This window comes from Rhinoderma darwinii, chromosome 12 (genome assembly GCF_050947455.1).
Source record: "Rhinoderma darwinii isolate aRhiDar2 chromosome 12, aRhiDar2.hap1, whole genome shotgun sequence".
Classification (NCBI taxonomy): domain Eukaryota; kingdom Metazoa; phylum Chordata; class Amphibia; order Anura; family Rhinodermatidae; genus Rhinoderma; species Rhinoderma darwinii.
Window position 1 is genome coordinate 82208979 of NC_134698.1, and position 17116 is coordinate 82226094.

Consider the following 17116-nt stretch of genomic DNA (forward strand, 5'->3'; position numbering starts at 1 on the left):
GCAGAACAGGTGAAACTTCCAGTAATGCTTCTCCGAGCGACACTTTATCTAGAGCAAATATTTGCAGTGCTATACATTCCAGCACGGGGCACATGAGTCAAACCCCGGTTATTATGTAGTAATCACTAATGTGATCTGTATCGGTGTTTGCGCTGTCATCCGGTCATCAGGCTGACCGCCAGCTCTGCCATTATATCTGCCCTGACCCCATGTAAGACACTCCCCTTTTAGGGTCTGTGACCCATAAACAGTTTACATGTAGTGCAGACACCCCCCTCCCCCATGTTCACTACTTTATGTCATATTTCACTAGTGCTGAGGACCTCAAGAGACATTTACATCATATGGGTCATGGACATCAGCCACTTCTCTTATAAAGCTCCAGCACTATTATAAGCTTCCGATTTTAGGGTTAGTGGCTCTTTAAATTTCTTCCATCCATATATAGAATGAACCTTTTCTGCAAAAGACGACTTATAAACTAATCAGAATCCGGGAGGAGTTTACTAGAAAAGTTTTACAAGCGCCTCAAGCCCGGGCAGAACCTTTATCTCAATGCTCATTTCTAGAATAATCGTCATAAGTGTTGATTCTCATAACTTCAGGAGTTTTGTGGTGCAGAGGTTGTAGTCACACCCAGGACCTGGTACCTGAGGGGCCACAAGCATTTAGACTGCATAGGAGGACACCTGGATTTTACACGTTATCTGATAGTTGGGAGCCCCAGTATGGATTTTGGATATGGGCCCAGGAGCTCGAAGTTTTCATCTATTAATTTCCAAGTTGCATCTCTGCTCATCAACAAAATCCGCCTGTGCTCATCTCCAAGTACTTCATCTTTTCATCTCTTAGCTCCTTCTCTGCTCATCTCCAAGCTCCGCCTCTACTTATCACCAAGCTCCGCCACTGCTCATCTCAAAGCTCCGCCCCTGCCCATCTCCAAGCTCTGCCTCATCTCTAATTTCCAATTCTGCTCATCTCCAATTTTCACCTCTGCTCATCTCCAAGCTCCGCCTCTGCTCATCTACAAGCTCCGCCTCTGCTCATCTCCAAGCTCCGCCTCTGCTCATCTCCAAGCTCCACCTCTGCTCATCTACAAGCTCCACTCCTGCTCATCTCCAAGCTCCGTCCCTGCCCATCTCCAAGCTCCGCCTCTGCTCATCTCCAAGCTCATCCTCTGCACATCTCCAAGCTCCGCCCCTGCCCATCTCCAAGCTTCGCCTCAACTCCAATTCTGCTCATCTCCAAGCTCCGCCTCTGCTCATCTCCAAGCACCGCCCATATCCAAGCACCACCCAGCTACAAGCTCTGCCTCTGCCCAGCTACAAGCTCTGCCTCTGCCCAGCTACAAGCTCTGCCTCTGCCCAGCTACAAGCTCTCCCTCTGCCCAGCTACAAGCTCTCCCTCTGCCCAGCTACAAGCTCTGCCTCTGCCCAGCTACAAGCTCTGCCTCTGCCCAGCTACAAGCTCTGCCTCTGCCCAGCTACAAGCTCTGCCTCTGCCCAGCTACAAGCTCTGCCTCTGCTCAGCCTCACTTTATATCCCATTACTGCCGCTCCAGAAATGCAGAATATTCTGGAATAACCACACACACGTTATATTTGGTATTTGTGCATATAAATAAACATTCCATTTTTATAGACATTTCCTTATCAAATGTCAAGCACAATTACAAAGAAGTTCTAGGAAACGATTTTTAAAGTCTCTGGATTTCCAAATGTGCATTTCTGAAGTCTCCATTAACTTTCTGTCCGATTATAAAAAAAAAAAAAAAAAAAGAAAAAATGTGCTTTCTCCTTCTGGTCGGTCACTTCCCGTAGATTCGGATAATAAAAGTTACCGGCAATTTCAGGTCAGATCCCCGAGATCATGGAGGTCCATCAGGTCCGCAGTTGTAGCAAATAGATAGAAATAGTATCACATAGAAAAAGATGAGTTTGCATGCAATGTGCCGCGGCGCGCTAGATAATTATCGCTAATAATGAGAATACAGCATGGGCATACAGCGCACCAGATCAATGGAAGGAGAATCCGGTCTCATCGTCTTCAAGACGACCTGAAGGAAACATCGTATTGACTTTAATAACATATAAATCAGCAGCAATTTACACTTCTTCGGAAGACGCAACCTCAGCCGGACATTTCGCGCCCGTCTACCCCGGCGCTGGGTCAATTAATCTTCCGGTACATTCTAGGAATTGCCTTTTCCCGGCCTCTGTAGCCTCGAGAGGAGTTTAGGTTTTCCCATAGAAGAGTCTCGGTCATAAGGTAAGAACGGAGGTCTTGGGGTCTTTGGCCATCAAAAGTCATCCTGGCACATTGGCAAGTTGACAAAGGTGAAGACGTTGTATTCTATCAGTACGGAGAAACACAGGAAGATGGCGTACAGGACCAGGACGTAGTATCCCAGCTTCCTGTCCAGTTTCCAGTTATTGACGTGCACTCCAATGACCTGTAATGAGACAAGGAAGGTTCAGGTCTCCATGACGGGTTAGAAGATGTCCCTCGGAGCGGTCAGTGAGCTGTGGCCCCTCCCGATCCCTAGAATGTAAGGGCCCTGAGCAGTCTTCCAAGCACGGTGCCCCATCAGAACCCTAAAAATGTCAGTAGGTTTTCCCCAAAAAATGAACAGGACTGTAATGCACATATGGGCCCCTTTGTTTTAGTAATGTCAAAAGGGACCCCCAGCCATGCAGTCATTGTGTCAGGTTAGAAAAGGTCAAGTCTGTGAGACTGGATCTCCACCAATGACATCTTCTGACGTCTGTCAATGACGCTCCTGTCAATCTTGCATGCCTGGGTTCAACTATTGACATAGGACAGTGTGATTCCCATTCACATTGGTGCGTCGCTCTTGAACAGTCATAATCAACAGTGGAGATCAGAAATAAATAGGGCAGTTTTAACATTGGCCACTAGAGGTCAGCACACCAGGCTCCAATAAAAAAAAAACATTCTCGTTTTACAGCCTACAGTGAAACTGAACTGAAATGCATCACTTTCTAGTGGTATTGTCCCTTTCATTAAATTTTCCAGGGTAAATTATACTCACAGTTAGGGCCACAGATCCCAGCAGCAATACAACGGAGTACAGTAAACCTTTGCTATTAATTTTCACCTATAACAGAAAAGACAGACAGATGAATTATTACTGTATCCAGTCATTGTCAGACTCATCCAGGGCTCAGGTCGCCTCTGCCCCCACCCTGGCGTAAAGGGGCCCCCAGCCGGTAACTTACGGTGGATCCATAGTGAATGACCATTGTTTGTAGACCCCAGGGGACCCCCAGTCCAACCAATATGTCAAAGACGTTGCTTCCTATGGTATTGGACACGGCCATATCTCCAAGACCTGCGAGAGGAAGGGACAATAAACTAAAGATCATATTCCTTTTCCCACTACTCCCACCAGCTGTGGTCCCTACCCCTACTCCCAACCCCACGGTTTTCATTTTTTCCCATCCATGTTAACCATCCCCCGATCCCAAACCTTCTAATACACGCTCTGGTTGGGTTCAGCTCCCGCTGGCGTCTCGAATACCGAGGAACTACAATCCAGATACACAACTTATTCAGGAGCCTGAAGTAAATCTGTGCAGATCCTATAAGATCATCCGGAGATGTAACCCAGGAAGGAGGAGAAGGTAAGGAGAGACTGGTGGGGGCAGCGTACCTTGTCTGGCTACGATCAGGCTGGCCATACAGTCTGGTACACTGGTGCCGGCTGCCAGGAATGTTATACCCATTATAACGTCGGGTATCCCCAGGGTGTATCCGATAACGGTCACCTGTGCAGAAAGCGGAAGATGTGACTGGATCATTAGTGCACACGTAGCTCCTTTCCATTTGCTGGCGCCATATTGGTTGTCACCCAGCTTTCCCAGGAACAGATAAAGTCAATAAATAACTGGAATGTACAGTAGAGGTCGACTCAAGTACTTTATATTTAATCTGTTTCTGGAAAGTTGGGTTCCTGAATGTCACCCAGCTTTCCTAGTAACCTGAATGGCAAATCAGCCTAGCTATATGACAGTACAGAAGCTAGATATGTGCCATTGCAAAAAGCAGGGTGAGCTGTAATGGTGGCCATATTGGTCGTCACCCAGCTTTCCCAGAAATGAATATAACTGACAAGCGACTGCTCTTTAAATATATTAAGATTTCCCACAACCCCAAAAAATCCTCTGCCTGCCCCATAGATACAATGTATCCCATCACTTGATGACCTGTTGTATAACATTGTATTTTACTACGCACCATCCAGACCATAATGTAGGAAAAAATGGCGATCCAGACCGTGGAGAGGATGAAGGTCAACATGAAGAAGTTCTCCCAGCGCGGCCTGCTGCAGTTCGGGATGGTAAAGTACAGCATGCAAATTAAAGGCCAGGAAAAAGCCCATTTAAACTGGTTCCCACAACCACCTGATGAAGGAGAGACAATAGATTGTAAGCTCTTCAGCACACAAACCCGCAAAGTTTATGAATGCTTGTACCTCCTGTTATTCTATCCCAATATCTTCTCTTAGTTATCACAGTATTTCACTTGTTATTGCTGCAGTTTATGCTCCAGAGCTTCCTACTACAACTGGGAACAGGAAATTGCGACCCATCTCAGCCATTTTGGAGGCTATGGAGATCTATCTTTGGTCACCCGGTCACCGACCTCCTGTCTTTTACCGTCACATCATTCCATATCTGACAATCTTCTGCTTGCTACTACCATAACCAGACTAATAGTCTTCAGGGGGGGGGGGGGGGTATTCTTACACATCCACATAACAGCCCACGCACACCATTCTTTGAATTACCCAACGAAACCAGTTGTAATATAGAAAGATGTAACATTTTAAACTAAAAAAGAAAAGGATTAGTTTGCGTAAGTTTATTACTGGGTATGGAGAAGGGCACCAGGTAGGTGGTGGCATCGTTCTCTTCTTGACAATCGTCTTTGTCTCCATGTAAGAGGCCGTTCTCCAGCAGCTCCTGCTTCCCGTCCAGGGTCATTGAGCTCACCCCATTCGCGGACTGGAGGAGTCGCTGTCTCTGTGGGAATACAGAGGGGGCACAAATTTAACAGGAGATTATTGGTGGTTGTCATAAGCTACCGAACCCCCTACAAGTGTGAACGCGCTCACTATGCAAACAATGGCACCTTTACTGTATTGCCAAGTGATCTTGCCATTTACATTACGGGGGTTACCTACCTGAGGTTGGCGCTGCAGCAGGACTGAACATTTGATTCCGGATTCCCCCACAGTGTACAGGGGGTCCTATCAGCTTATACTTAGGGGACCCTTTTTACTAAAACTGATTTTCAAAAGCAGAGAAACCTTGCCCGGAAATTGTGAGTATACAAACCTAGAACCTGTACCCCTTAGACAACAATTCTACCCCGCAGCCCTATTGCTCTAAATAATTACCCCCAACATGTACGGAAGTGGATAAAACCAATCCCCATGATGACACCTCACATGTAGATACCTCATTAATTATGAGCCTGCTCGCCATCCGTAGCCTGGTCCTTGGTGGGAACTTGTTGGTGATCATGATGCGTAATCCGGCCTCGGGAAAACGATACTTGGGGGGACTGGAGCAGATGATCTCATCTACCATCACCACGGAGTTTCTGCCAAGATAATTCTGCTCTACCCTCACTGTAAGCAGGACGAAAAGGGTTAAATTCTTTCTAAAGTAGCCCAGTCACTCTTGTTGGCAGAAGAGCTTACAATCAATGACTTTTATATGTGCTTCAGGCAATTGTAATTTATTCTCGGCTGTCTGCACCCTCCTGCAACTTTTACTAAACTCACTGTTGGTCATAGATAATAGCAATGCATCAGTAATGAGGACAGAATGAAATATATGGATATGAAAGAATCGACTTAGTAAAAGTTGCAAGAAGGTGGAAACAATGTCTATCAAAATGGGCCGCGGCTGGAGCTACACAGACAATGTCAGAAGGCAACATACTGTATGTTCATGTAACTCTATGGGGAAAAAAGTTGCAAAAAGTTTTTCAAATTGCAGTAGAAAACAGATGTGAGACAACTGCCCGATTCCATGTAATCCTAGGACCTAAACGGCAAAACGTCTGCGTGTAGCCTTGGCCTTAAAGTGGAAAATCCCTTTAAGCAGACAATAAAAGTGATGAAATGATGCAGTAAGCATGGCAGGCATGCACTAACACAGAGTAACACCACCGGAGGGATAAGCAGACAGGAGATACAATGTTATACAGCGAGGATTAGTTTTATCGAAGAATTAAAGGGAAACGAATGTGCAGGAAAGTTCACAGTTTGTTAGTTGTGTTATTAATTAATTGGCAAAGTCCTGGCATTAGATAGAAGGTGACATCAAGGGTTAAATAGAAGACCCGAGTAAAGAAGACGGAGGAGAGAAGGCGACATTATAATATACTGGTCTTGAGAACCTCTCTAAGGGGATACTCAGCAAATAGAAAGTCCCCTCCCCGTCAGGGACCCCTTTAGTCCAGCTCAGCTCTTAACAATGTGCAAATGCAGGATGAATCACATGTAATCAGTGGACACGGTTGCAATCAATGTACATAATATGGCCCGAAGGTTTACTGTCCCTTTAAATAGTACAAAGAAGACACATTGTAGTTTTCAGCATCTCTATATATTGGAGTCTTATTGCTTTTGGCTGCACAGCTCCCTCTGGTGTACATTACATGCATTGCATTGTTCCTGACGATCACGTCGGATCAGCTTGTACAAGACCACCAGTGCAGACTCTGAACAGAAGGGGATGCTGACTGCCAGTTTCTACTGACGTTTAGATAAAATGTGAGCATCTCCTCAACCCGCAACGTAACGTTCACAGAAGTTTTTTACAGCTTGAACTTTGCCCTCATTGCTCACGACCAGAAGTGCCAGTGACTTGTGATAAATTCACGCATGCCAGGTTCCTATTTTCTATTTTTATGGCCGGTTCTGGGTGTTAGGAAACCATATGGAATTTGCTGAATGTTACGGGACATGTGTGACTGATAGGTAGGGGGATGTGTTAATGGATTCCTGTAAACAGTCACAAACATATAATTCATTAAAGTTTAACACCATGCCGATGTTAAGTCAATGTATATTTACACGGTGCTCCGATTTTCAGATACAGTACTCCGAAACCCCTGCTTAGACATGGAGTTGGATGACAAAGTTCTATCTGCCTGTAGTCACCACCAGGAGGAGCTAAGGAGCAAACTGCATACCGTGTTATTATTTAGGTCAATGTATAAACAGAACGCATTAAGCTCCCTCTAGTGGTAGCTGCAGGCCAGTGAGGAGGAAGTAGCTAGCTTCTTCTCCTACATGGGTGTCAATAAAAATCAACATAACTGCAGGAAAAGAAAGGAAAAACTTGGGATTTATAACAAACAGATGGAGCAGCTTTAGTGTCCACCCTGAGACAAAGACGCTGAGCAATTTATGGTGAAATTTTAGGAAAAACACCGCTCATGAGGGTCATCATTTGTATTGTGATCTATTATTTCCTGGTTGCAAGCAGCGGGTCAGAGGTTCTGATATCCCGACAAACAACAGTGGAGGGAGCAGTAGGGGCACTGAGTAGTTATGTGTGCGGTACTTTACTATAGGCACTGCGGCTGCTGTTCCCCTTTAAGTGTGAGGTGGAAGTGGGGGTGCAAATAATGAAAGGCTAGGATGGGGTGGTCTTCACACCCTGACAACCCCTCGCTGCCCAGAATTTTAGACATCTGTGTGGTTTTCTCCGGTCTGCTTACCCTTACCTTTCCACAACAGGGGGACTGTGGGGTCATCACACAGCGGGTCACAATACACATTACCGTCTTGCAGCTCATTCCCAATTGTGCAGCCGTTCCCTATATTCTTGCGTTTGATCGTGAATAAGAGCTGCATTTTCATATTGTATCTGTCAGACAAGAGGAGAAAGTTATAATACCCCCGAACATAAGAAGCCTCTGTCCACCACCTTATTACACGTCACATATAGAATTGATCTAATACATGATATTATGTTATTCTGATCACTACGTCTCTGTTTAGTCCACTTAGTGCATAATAATGCCTGAATGAGAGTCTCATCAAATCAATAAAGCCTCTGTTACCTACAGTTCATATCTAGAAGGAAGCCAACATATGCTGCAGCGCTGTACAGAGATCATCATCATACACATCAGTTGTTATTAATTGCTAAAAAATGTTTTGCTCTGTAAAAACATTACATTACTTATCCTGTACTGATCCTGAGTTACATCCTGTATTATACTCCAGAGCTGCACTCACTATTCTGCTGGTGGAGTCACTGTGTACATATATTACATTACTTATCCTGTACTGATCCGGAGTTATATTCTGTATTATACTCCAGAGCTGCACTCACTATTCTGCTGGTGGAGTCACAGTGTACATACATTACATTACTTATCCTGCACTGATCCTGAGTTACATCCTGTATTATACTCCAGAGCTGCACTCACTATTCTGCTGGTGGAGTCACTGTGTACATATATTACATTACTTATCCTGTACTGATCCGGAGTTATATTCTGTATTATACTCCAGAGCTGCACTCACTATTCTGCTGGTGGAGTCACAGTGTACATACATTACATTACTTATCCTGTACTGATCCTGAGTTACATCCTGTATTATACTCCAGAGCTGCACTCACTATTCGGCTGGTGGAGTCACTGTGGACATACATTACATTACTTATCCTGTACTGATCCTGATCCTGAGTTACATCCTGTATTATACTCCAGAGCTGCACTCACTATTCTGCTGGTGGAGTCACTGTGTACATACATTACATTACTTCTCCTGTACTGATCCTGAGTTATATCCTGTATTATACTCCAGAGCTGCACTCACTATTCTGCTGGTGGAGTCACTGTGTACATACATTACATTACTTCTCCTGTACTGATCCTGAGTTACATCCTGTATTATACTCCAGAGCTGCACTCACTATTCTGCTGGTGGAGTCACTGTGTACATACATTACATTACTTCTCCTGTACTGATCCTGAGTTATATCCTGTATTATACTCCAGAGCTGCACTCACTATTCTGCTGGTGGAGTCACTGTGTACATACATTACATTACTTCTCCTGTACTGATCCTGAGTTATATCCTGTATTATACTCCAGAGCTGCACTCACTATTCTGCTGGTGGAGTCACTGTGTACATACATTACATTACTTCTCCTGTACTGATCCTGAGTTACATCCTGTATTATACTCCAGAGCTGCACTCACTATTCTGCTGGTGGAGTCACTGTGTACATACATTACATTACTTCTCCTGTACTGATCCTGAGTTACATCCTGTATTATACTCCAGAGCTGCACTCACTATTCTGCTGGTGGAGTCACTGTGTACATACATTACATTACTTATCCTGTACTGGTCCTGAGTTACATCCTGTATTATACTCCAGAGCTGCACTCACTATTCTGCTGGTGGAGTCACTGTGTACATACATTACATTACTTATCCTGTACTGGTCCTGAGTTACATCCTGTATTATACTCTAGAGCTGCACTCACTATTCTGCTGGTGGAGTCACTGTGTATATACATTACATTACTTATCCTGTACTGATCCTGAGTTACATCCTGTATTATACTCCAGAGCTGCACTCAGTATTCTGCTGGTGGAGTCACTGTGTACATACATTACATTACTTATCCTGTACTGATCCGGAGTTACATCCTGTATTATACTCCAGAGCTGCACTCACTATTCTGCTGGTGGAGTCACTGTGCACATACATTACATTACTTATCCTGTACTGATCCTGAGTTATATCCTGTATTATACTCCAGAGCTGCACTCACTATTCTGCTGGTGGAGTCACTGTGTACATACATTACATTACTTATCCTGTACTGATCCTGAGTTACATCCTGTATTATACTCCAGAGCTGCACTCACTATTCTGCTGGTGGAGTCACTGTGTACATACATTACATTACTTATCCTGTACTGATCCTGAGTTACATCCTGTATTATACTCCAGAGCTGCACTCACTATTCTGCTGGTGGAGTCACTGTGTACATACATTACATTACTTATCCTGTACTGATCCTGAGTTATATCCTGTATTATACTCCAGAGCTGCACTCACTATTCTGCTGGTGGAGTCACTGTGTACAATCAGTATATAGATATAGGCCAGTACATTACAGTTAAAAAATCAAAATGAAAAATCCCTCTATGGGATTTAAAAAAATAATAATTTATGTTAAAAAAATAAATAATAACACTGCAGCGGAACTGCTTTTTTTCAGAATTTTCACCAAAATAAAAATTATATAAATTGAACTGCGTTGTACAAAGAAAAAAAAGTTATGAGCGTCGGGATGCAAGAGGGAAATATAAAAAAAATTGTCCGTGTCCTTAAGGGATTAAACTCTGAAGCATGAAGAATTGTGTATGTGTAACTTTTAGATGCAAAAAATATAAGAAACTAGACAGAGAGAGATAGATAGATAGATAGATAGATAGATAGATAGATAGATAGATAGATGATAGATAGATATGAGATAGATAGATAGATAGATAGATAGATAGATAGATAGATAGATAGATAGATAGATAGATAGATAGATAGATATGAGAAAGATAGATAGATAGATAGATAGATAGATAGATAGATAGATAGATAGATAGATAGATAGATAGATAGATAGATAGATAGATAGATAGATATGAGATAGATAGATAGATAGATAGATAGATAGATAGATAGATAGATAGATAGATATGAGATAGATAGATATGAGATAGATAGATATGAGATAGATAGATAGATATGAGATAGATAGATAGATAGATAGATAGATAGATAGATAGATAGATAGATAGATAGATAGATAGATAGATAGATAGATATGAGATAGATAGATAGATAGATAGATAGATATGAGATAGATAGATAGATAGATAGATAGATAGATAGATAGATAGATAGATAGATAGATAGATAGATAGGAGATAGATATGAGATAGATATGAGATAGATATGAGATAGATAGATAGATATGAGATAGATAGATAGATATGAGATAGATAGATAGATAGATAGATAGATAGATAGATAGATAGATAGATAGATAGATAGATAGATAGATAGATAGATAGATAGATAGATAGATAGATATGAGATAGATAGATATGAGATAGATAGATAGATAGATAGATAGATAGATAGATAGATAGATAGATAGATAGATAGATAGATAGATAGATAGATAGATAGATAGATAGATAGATAGATAGATATGAGATAGATAGATAGATAGATATGAGATAGATAGATAGATAGATATGAGATAGATAGATATGAGATAGATAGATAGATATGAGATAGATAGATAGATAGATAGATAGATAGATAGATAGATAGATAGATAGATAGATAGATAGATAGATATGAGATAGATAGATATGAGATAGATAGATATGAGATAGATAGATAGATAGATAGATAGATAGATAGATAGATAGATAGATAGATAGATAGATAGATAGATAGATAGATAGATAGATAGATAGATAGATAGATAGATATGAGATAGATAGATAGATATGAGATAGATAGATAGATATGAGATAGATAGATAGATAGATAGATAGATAGATAGATAGATAGATAGATAGATAGATAGATAGATATGAGATAGATAGATAGATATGAGATAGATAGATATGAGATAGATATGAGATAGATAGATAGATAGATAGATAGATAGATAGATAGATAGATAGATAGATAGATAGATAGATAGATAGATAGATAGATAGATAGATATGAGATAGATAGATAGATAGATAGATAGATAGATAGATAGATAGATAGATAGATAGATAGATAGGAGATAGATAGATAGATAGATATGAGATAGATAGATAGATATGAGATAGATAGATAGATAGATAGATATGAGATAGATAGATATGAGATAGATAGATAGATAGATATGAGATAGATAGATAGATAGATAGATAGATAGATAGATAGATAGATAGATAGATAGATAGATAGATAGATAGATAGATAGATAGATATTGGATGTTCTGCAGGATTGGGGATTAGATTATATTACAGCAATGATCTTAATCTGTTACTCAATAAATACAAAGTGTCTAATCTTTGGTAATAACCATGTGATCCCAAACACAAGCCTGTGATTGGCCGGCACAGATTAGAAGTGATTATCCCCTCAGGACACGGATGTGTAGCGCTCACACTTTCAGCATCCACTTCAGCCGCTGTTAACTCCTTCCTTTCCAATATGGTTAAAAAAAAAGAAAAAGTAACCAATGACCTCAAGAGCGGGGCCAAGGGGTGAGTGACCATAGCCAGAAGGGGCCGCAGCCCCTCAGTCAGATGCAGCACTCGTTACAGTGTATGCGAACATGATAACCTGGCTCATCTGTATCATATCTGTGATGGTTAGTGAAGGGGCCCCTGACTATTATTCTCTGGGGGTCCGGGCCGTCCTCAGTCCATGCGTGAGCAGAACTGATACATTGTGACCTGGAAGCCTTTGTAATGAACCTTCCCTCTGTCTGTACTCTCTCTGGCGTAGGAAGAGTTAACACTTTAGTCGGTGGTTATCCGTTACGCGCAGCCGAGGTCTCGTATTTGTTGTAGTGGAGAGAATGAATGGTCACCATTAAGTTATACTGGGATTAAGGTGTCTCGAGATGAATCGGTATTACAATCCACCTGCTGGTGGAGGGTTAAGAAGACCCTGAAAAAAAAGGGACTGCACCTCGAAGCAGCCATATTGGAAAACATTAAAGGGTCAGACCCCCTTAAATAAATGCACATGTAAAACAACAATTTTGATGGTAAATCATTTGGATCATGGCTTGTTTAACACGTGGAGTCCGGGAGGGGGAAATAAAGGAGTAATAAAAGAGAAGTGACGAAAAGCTAGAACATCGTTATAAGTGGTGCGGCTAATATTAAGGGTACTCAGCACTGGAGATATGTGATATAAAGTAGCGACCATGGGGACAGGGAGTTTACTGGACTTCCAGAATTTAAGTGCACTGGCCCTTTAAATAAAAAAAACTGGATTTTTATTGCTGTAGCAGCCCCCCCCTGCTGTACACTGCAGGAATTGATTTGTCCATTAAAGTCAATGATTATAAACCTGAGAAACCAAGATAATTTATATAAAACTATGGTCTCCAAACTGCGGCTCTCCAGCTCTATGAAAACTACAACTCCCAACATGCTGAAAGTTGTAGTATGAAATCACTTGGAGAGATACAGATAGGAGACAGATTGTGAATAGAACTGAAGACTTACTTCATAATTAGAATGTAAATCAGATACATGACGATAAGTATCAGACTCTCCCACCTGCAAATCACAGAAGAAATGTATTACAACACGTAACATGGGGGACACGCAGACCTGGCCACTTCAGAGGACGCTACATGACGGCTGGAACTTGTGGTACTACATAACCTAAAGTGATGTTATTCTGAAAGGGCATGCTGGGAGTTGTAGTTTCTCAGCAGCTGGAGACCCGCAGCATGGATACAAATGTTACAAAGCAACTTCCGATTATTATTTAGAGGATTAAAATCTATATTAAAACAAAGTCTCAGGCTGAGAGTCCATTACAATGTAGCTGCACAGTAATATTTTTAGCTTATATTTGGCCACTAGGTGGCACTGTTCAATTGCAGATCAGAGAACTCACAGAGAAACTCTGCTTATTAACAATATCTATATACATTAAGAAATACAACATGCGGCATCTCTTACATATAGTCTAATTATTTACTTTTGTGTATTTTCTATTTTTATGTTTGTTTCTCATTGTAGAAAAGTATCTGAAAACCATCAACAAGCTGCTGTTGTTGGATCTGTTATTCTCATCAATAAGTGTCTATATTTACTGGTTTTAGTGCATAATAAAGCCTGAATGTCAGTCTGATTGAGTCATTAAAGCCCACCTATAGTTTACATCTAGAATTTCTTTATTCCAGATGCTTATATAGCGCCAACATATCCGGAAGCGTTGTACAGAGATTATCATCATACACATCAGTCTTATTTCATTGCGAATTAATCTCCATAAAAAATTCTGTCACTGGGTACATACATTACATTACTTATCCTGTACTGACCCTGAGTTATATCCTGTATTATACTCCAGAGCTGCACTCACTATTCTGCTGGTGGAGTCACTGTGTACATACATTACATTACTTATCCTGTACTGACCCTGAGTTATATCCTGTATTATACTCCAGAGCTGCACTCACTATTCTGCTGGTGGAGTCACTGTGTACATACATTACATTACTTATCCTGTACTGATCCTGAGTTACATCCTGTATTATACTCCAGAGCTGCACTCACTATTCTGCTGGTGGAGTCACTGTGTACATATATTACATTACTTATCCTGTACTGATCCTGAGTTATATCCTGTATTATACTCCAGAGCTGCACTCACTATTCTGCTGGTGGAGTCACTGTGTACATACATTACATTACTTATCCTGTACTGATCCTGAGTTACATCCTGTATTATACTCCAGAGCTGCACTCACTATTCTGCTGGTGGAGTCACTGTGTACATACATTACATTACTTATCCTGTACTGATCCTGAGTTACATCCTGTATTATACTCCAGAGCTGCACTCACTATTCTGCTGGTGGAGTCACTGTGTACATATATTACATTACTTATCCTGTACTGATCCTGAGTTATATCCTGTATTATACTCCAGAGCTGCACTCACTATTCTACTGGTGGAGTCACTGTGTACATACATTACATTACTTATCCTGTACTGATCCTGAGTTACATTCCTGTATTATACTCCAGAGCTGCACTCCCTATTCTGCTGGTGGAGTCACTGTGTACATACATTACATTACTTATCGTGTACTGATCCTGAGTTACATCCTGTATTATACTCCAGAGCTACACTCACTATTCTACTGGTGGAGTCACTGTGTACATACATTACATTACTTATCCTGTACTGATCCTGAGTTACATCCTGTATTATACTCCAGAGCTGCACTCACTATTCTGCTGGTGGAGTCACTGTGTACATACATTACATTACTTATCCTGTACTGATCCTGAGTTACATCCTGTATTATACTCCAGAGCTGCACTCACTATTCTGCTGGTGGAGTCACTGTGTACATATATTACATTACTTATCCTGTACTGATCCTGAGTTATATCCTGTATTATACTCCAGAGCTGCACTCACTATTCTACTGGTGGAGTCACTGTGTACATACATTACATTACTTATCCTGTACTGATCCTGAGTTACATTCCTGTATTATACTCCAGAGCTGCACTCCCTATTCTGCTGGTGGAGTCACTGTGTACATACATTACATTACTTATCGTGTACTGATCCTGAGTTACATCCTGTATTATACTCCAGAGCTACACTCACTATTCTACTGGTGGAGTCACTGTGTACATACATTACATTACTTATCCTGTACTGATCCTGAGTTACATCCTGTATTATACTCCAGAGCTGCACTCACTATTCTACTGGTGGAGTCACTGTGTACATACATTACATTACTTATCCTGTACTGATCCTGAGTTACATCCTGTATTATACTCCAGAGCTGCACTCACTATTCTGCTGGTGGAGTCACTGTGTACATATATTACATTACTTATCCTTTACTGATCCTGAGTTACATCCTGTATTATACTCCAGAGCTGCACTCACTATTCTACTGGTGGAGTCACTGTGTACATACATTACATTACTTATCCTGTACTGATCCTGAGTTACATCCTGTATTATACTCCAGAGCTGCACTCACTATTCTGCTGGTGGAGTCACTGTGTACATACATTACTTATCCTGTACTGATCCTGAGTTACATCCTGTATTATACTCCAGAGCTGCTCTCACTATTCTGCTGGTGGAGTCACTGTGTACATACATTACATTACTTATCCTGTACTGATCCTGAGTTACATCCTGTATTATACTCCAGAGCTGCACTCACTATTCTGCTGGTGGAGTCACTGTGTACATACATTACATTACTTATCCTGTACTGATCCTGAGTTATATCCTGTATTATACTCCAGAGCTGCACTCACTATTCTGCTGGTGGAGTCACTGTGTACATACATTACATTACTTATCCTGTACTGATCCTGAGTTACATCCTGTATTATACTCCAGAGCTGCACTCACTATTTTCATTACTCAATAAGAAAACAAACAACAAAAAATTAAATGTCTGTGATATAATTTGCTGCAGATTTGGGGGAAGTATGAATGTGGAGATAAACTGTACGTGTAATCAGGGCAACTACGGGAGATGGCGTCTGTTCTGGGGCGACCGGGTACTCACCAAACAATAACTTCATCGTAAATAAACTAAAAGAGATAAAACAAGGAAACAAATTATAATAAGACTCGATACAAACAATCAGATGCAACAGTTTGGAGTGAACACATCTTGACAAGGGGCCTGGTGTAATCTCCAGGGGCCACAAGGTGCAGAGGTCGGGCCGGGTTCATACAAGACATTGTTAGGCATTTTTACCCAATAAACTAAAAGGGTATTGGCATATATTGAGGGGGCTGGTGCTACGGCGCCCCCTACCAGTCCCTGAATGCCATTACACTAAGGAAATACAACAACGCCTCATATAATTCTGTCTGATTTACACCCTTAGGTCCCGGCAATGCTTTACTGCCGTCTCTTTTGATGTTTATAAGAGGGGAGGGGGGGCTGAACCCACATTAACTGTGATGGGGGGCACTTAATTTTGCTTTGGACACATTCCACTTTCGTTGTGTGCACGGAATGGTGGGTGAATACAAACGACTGTGTGTTTATCTATTCATTATTCATGAAAATCTGTCCTGGATATTATCACAGTGAGCACAATGTGTCTGACGAGCTCCGGAAATATCGCCATGAATATGTAAGACGAGATTAGACGTCACTTACGATTATTAACGCAATTATTGCGAAAATGTAGTACATGGAGTCCCGGAACAGGGACCACCACGTCAGGCGCACAACCTGCAGGGACAGGAAAGGGTTAACGGTCAGTCCACTGTG

General features: G+C 41.5%; 1 protein-coding gene across 1 annotated transcript in view; it reads right to left on the bottom strand.

Annotated features, from left to right (window-relative positions):
* Positions 1 to 1760: 1760 nt before the first annotated feature.
* SLC24A4 (solute carrier family 24 member 4) overlaps positions 1761 to 17116 on the bottom strand; it is a 55247-nt gene continuing 39891 nt past the window's right edge. Inside the window, exons 7-17 of the mRNA XM_075844322.1 lie at positions 17003 to 17077; positions 16397 to 16422; positions 13332 to 13385; positions 7825 to 7910; positions 5484 to 5656; positions 4892 to 5045; positions 4258 to 4424; positions 3674 to 3788; positions 3240 to 3352; positions 3053 to 3118; positions 1761 to 2452 (exon numbers count right to left, since the gene is read on the bottom strand). Coding sequence (XP_075700437.1) covers positions 2300 to 2452; positions 3053 to 3118; positions 3240 to 3352; positions 3674 to 3788; positions 4258 to 4424; positions 4892 to 5045; positions 5484 to 5656; positions 7825 to 7910; positions 13332 to 13385; positions 16397 to 16422; positions 17003 to 17077 — 1182 coding nt within the window. The 3' untranslated portion in view covers positions 1761 to 2299. The remainder of the gene's footprint in view (positions 2453 to 3052; positions 3119 to 3239; positions 3353 to 3673; positions 3789 to 4257; positions 4425 to 4891; positions 5046 to 5483; positions 5657 to 7824; positions 7911 to 13331; positions 13386 to 16396; positions 16423 to 17002; positions 17078 to 17116) is intronic.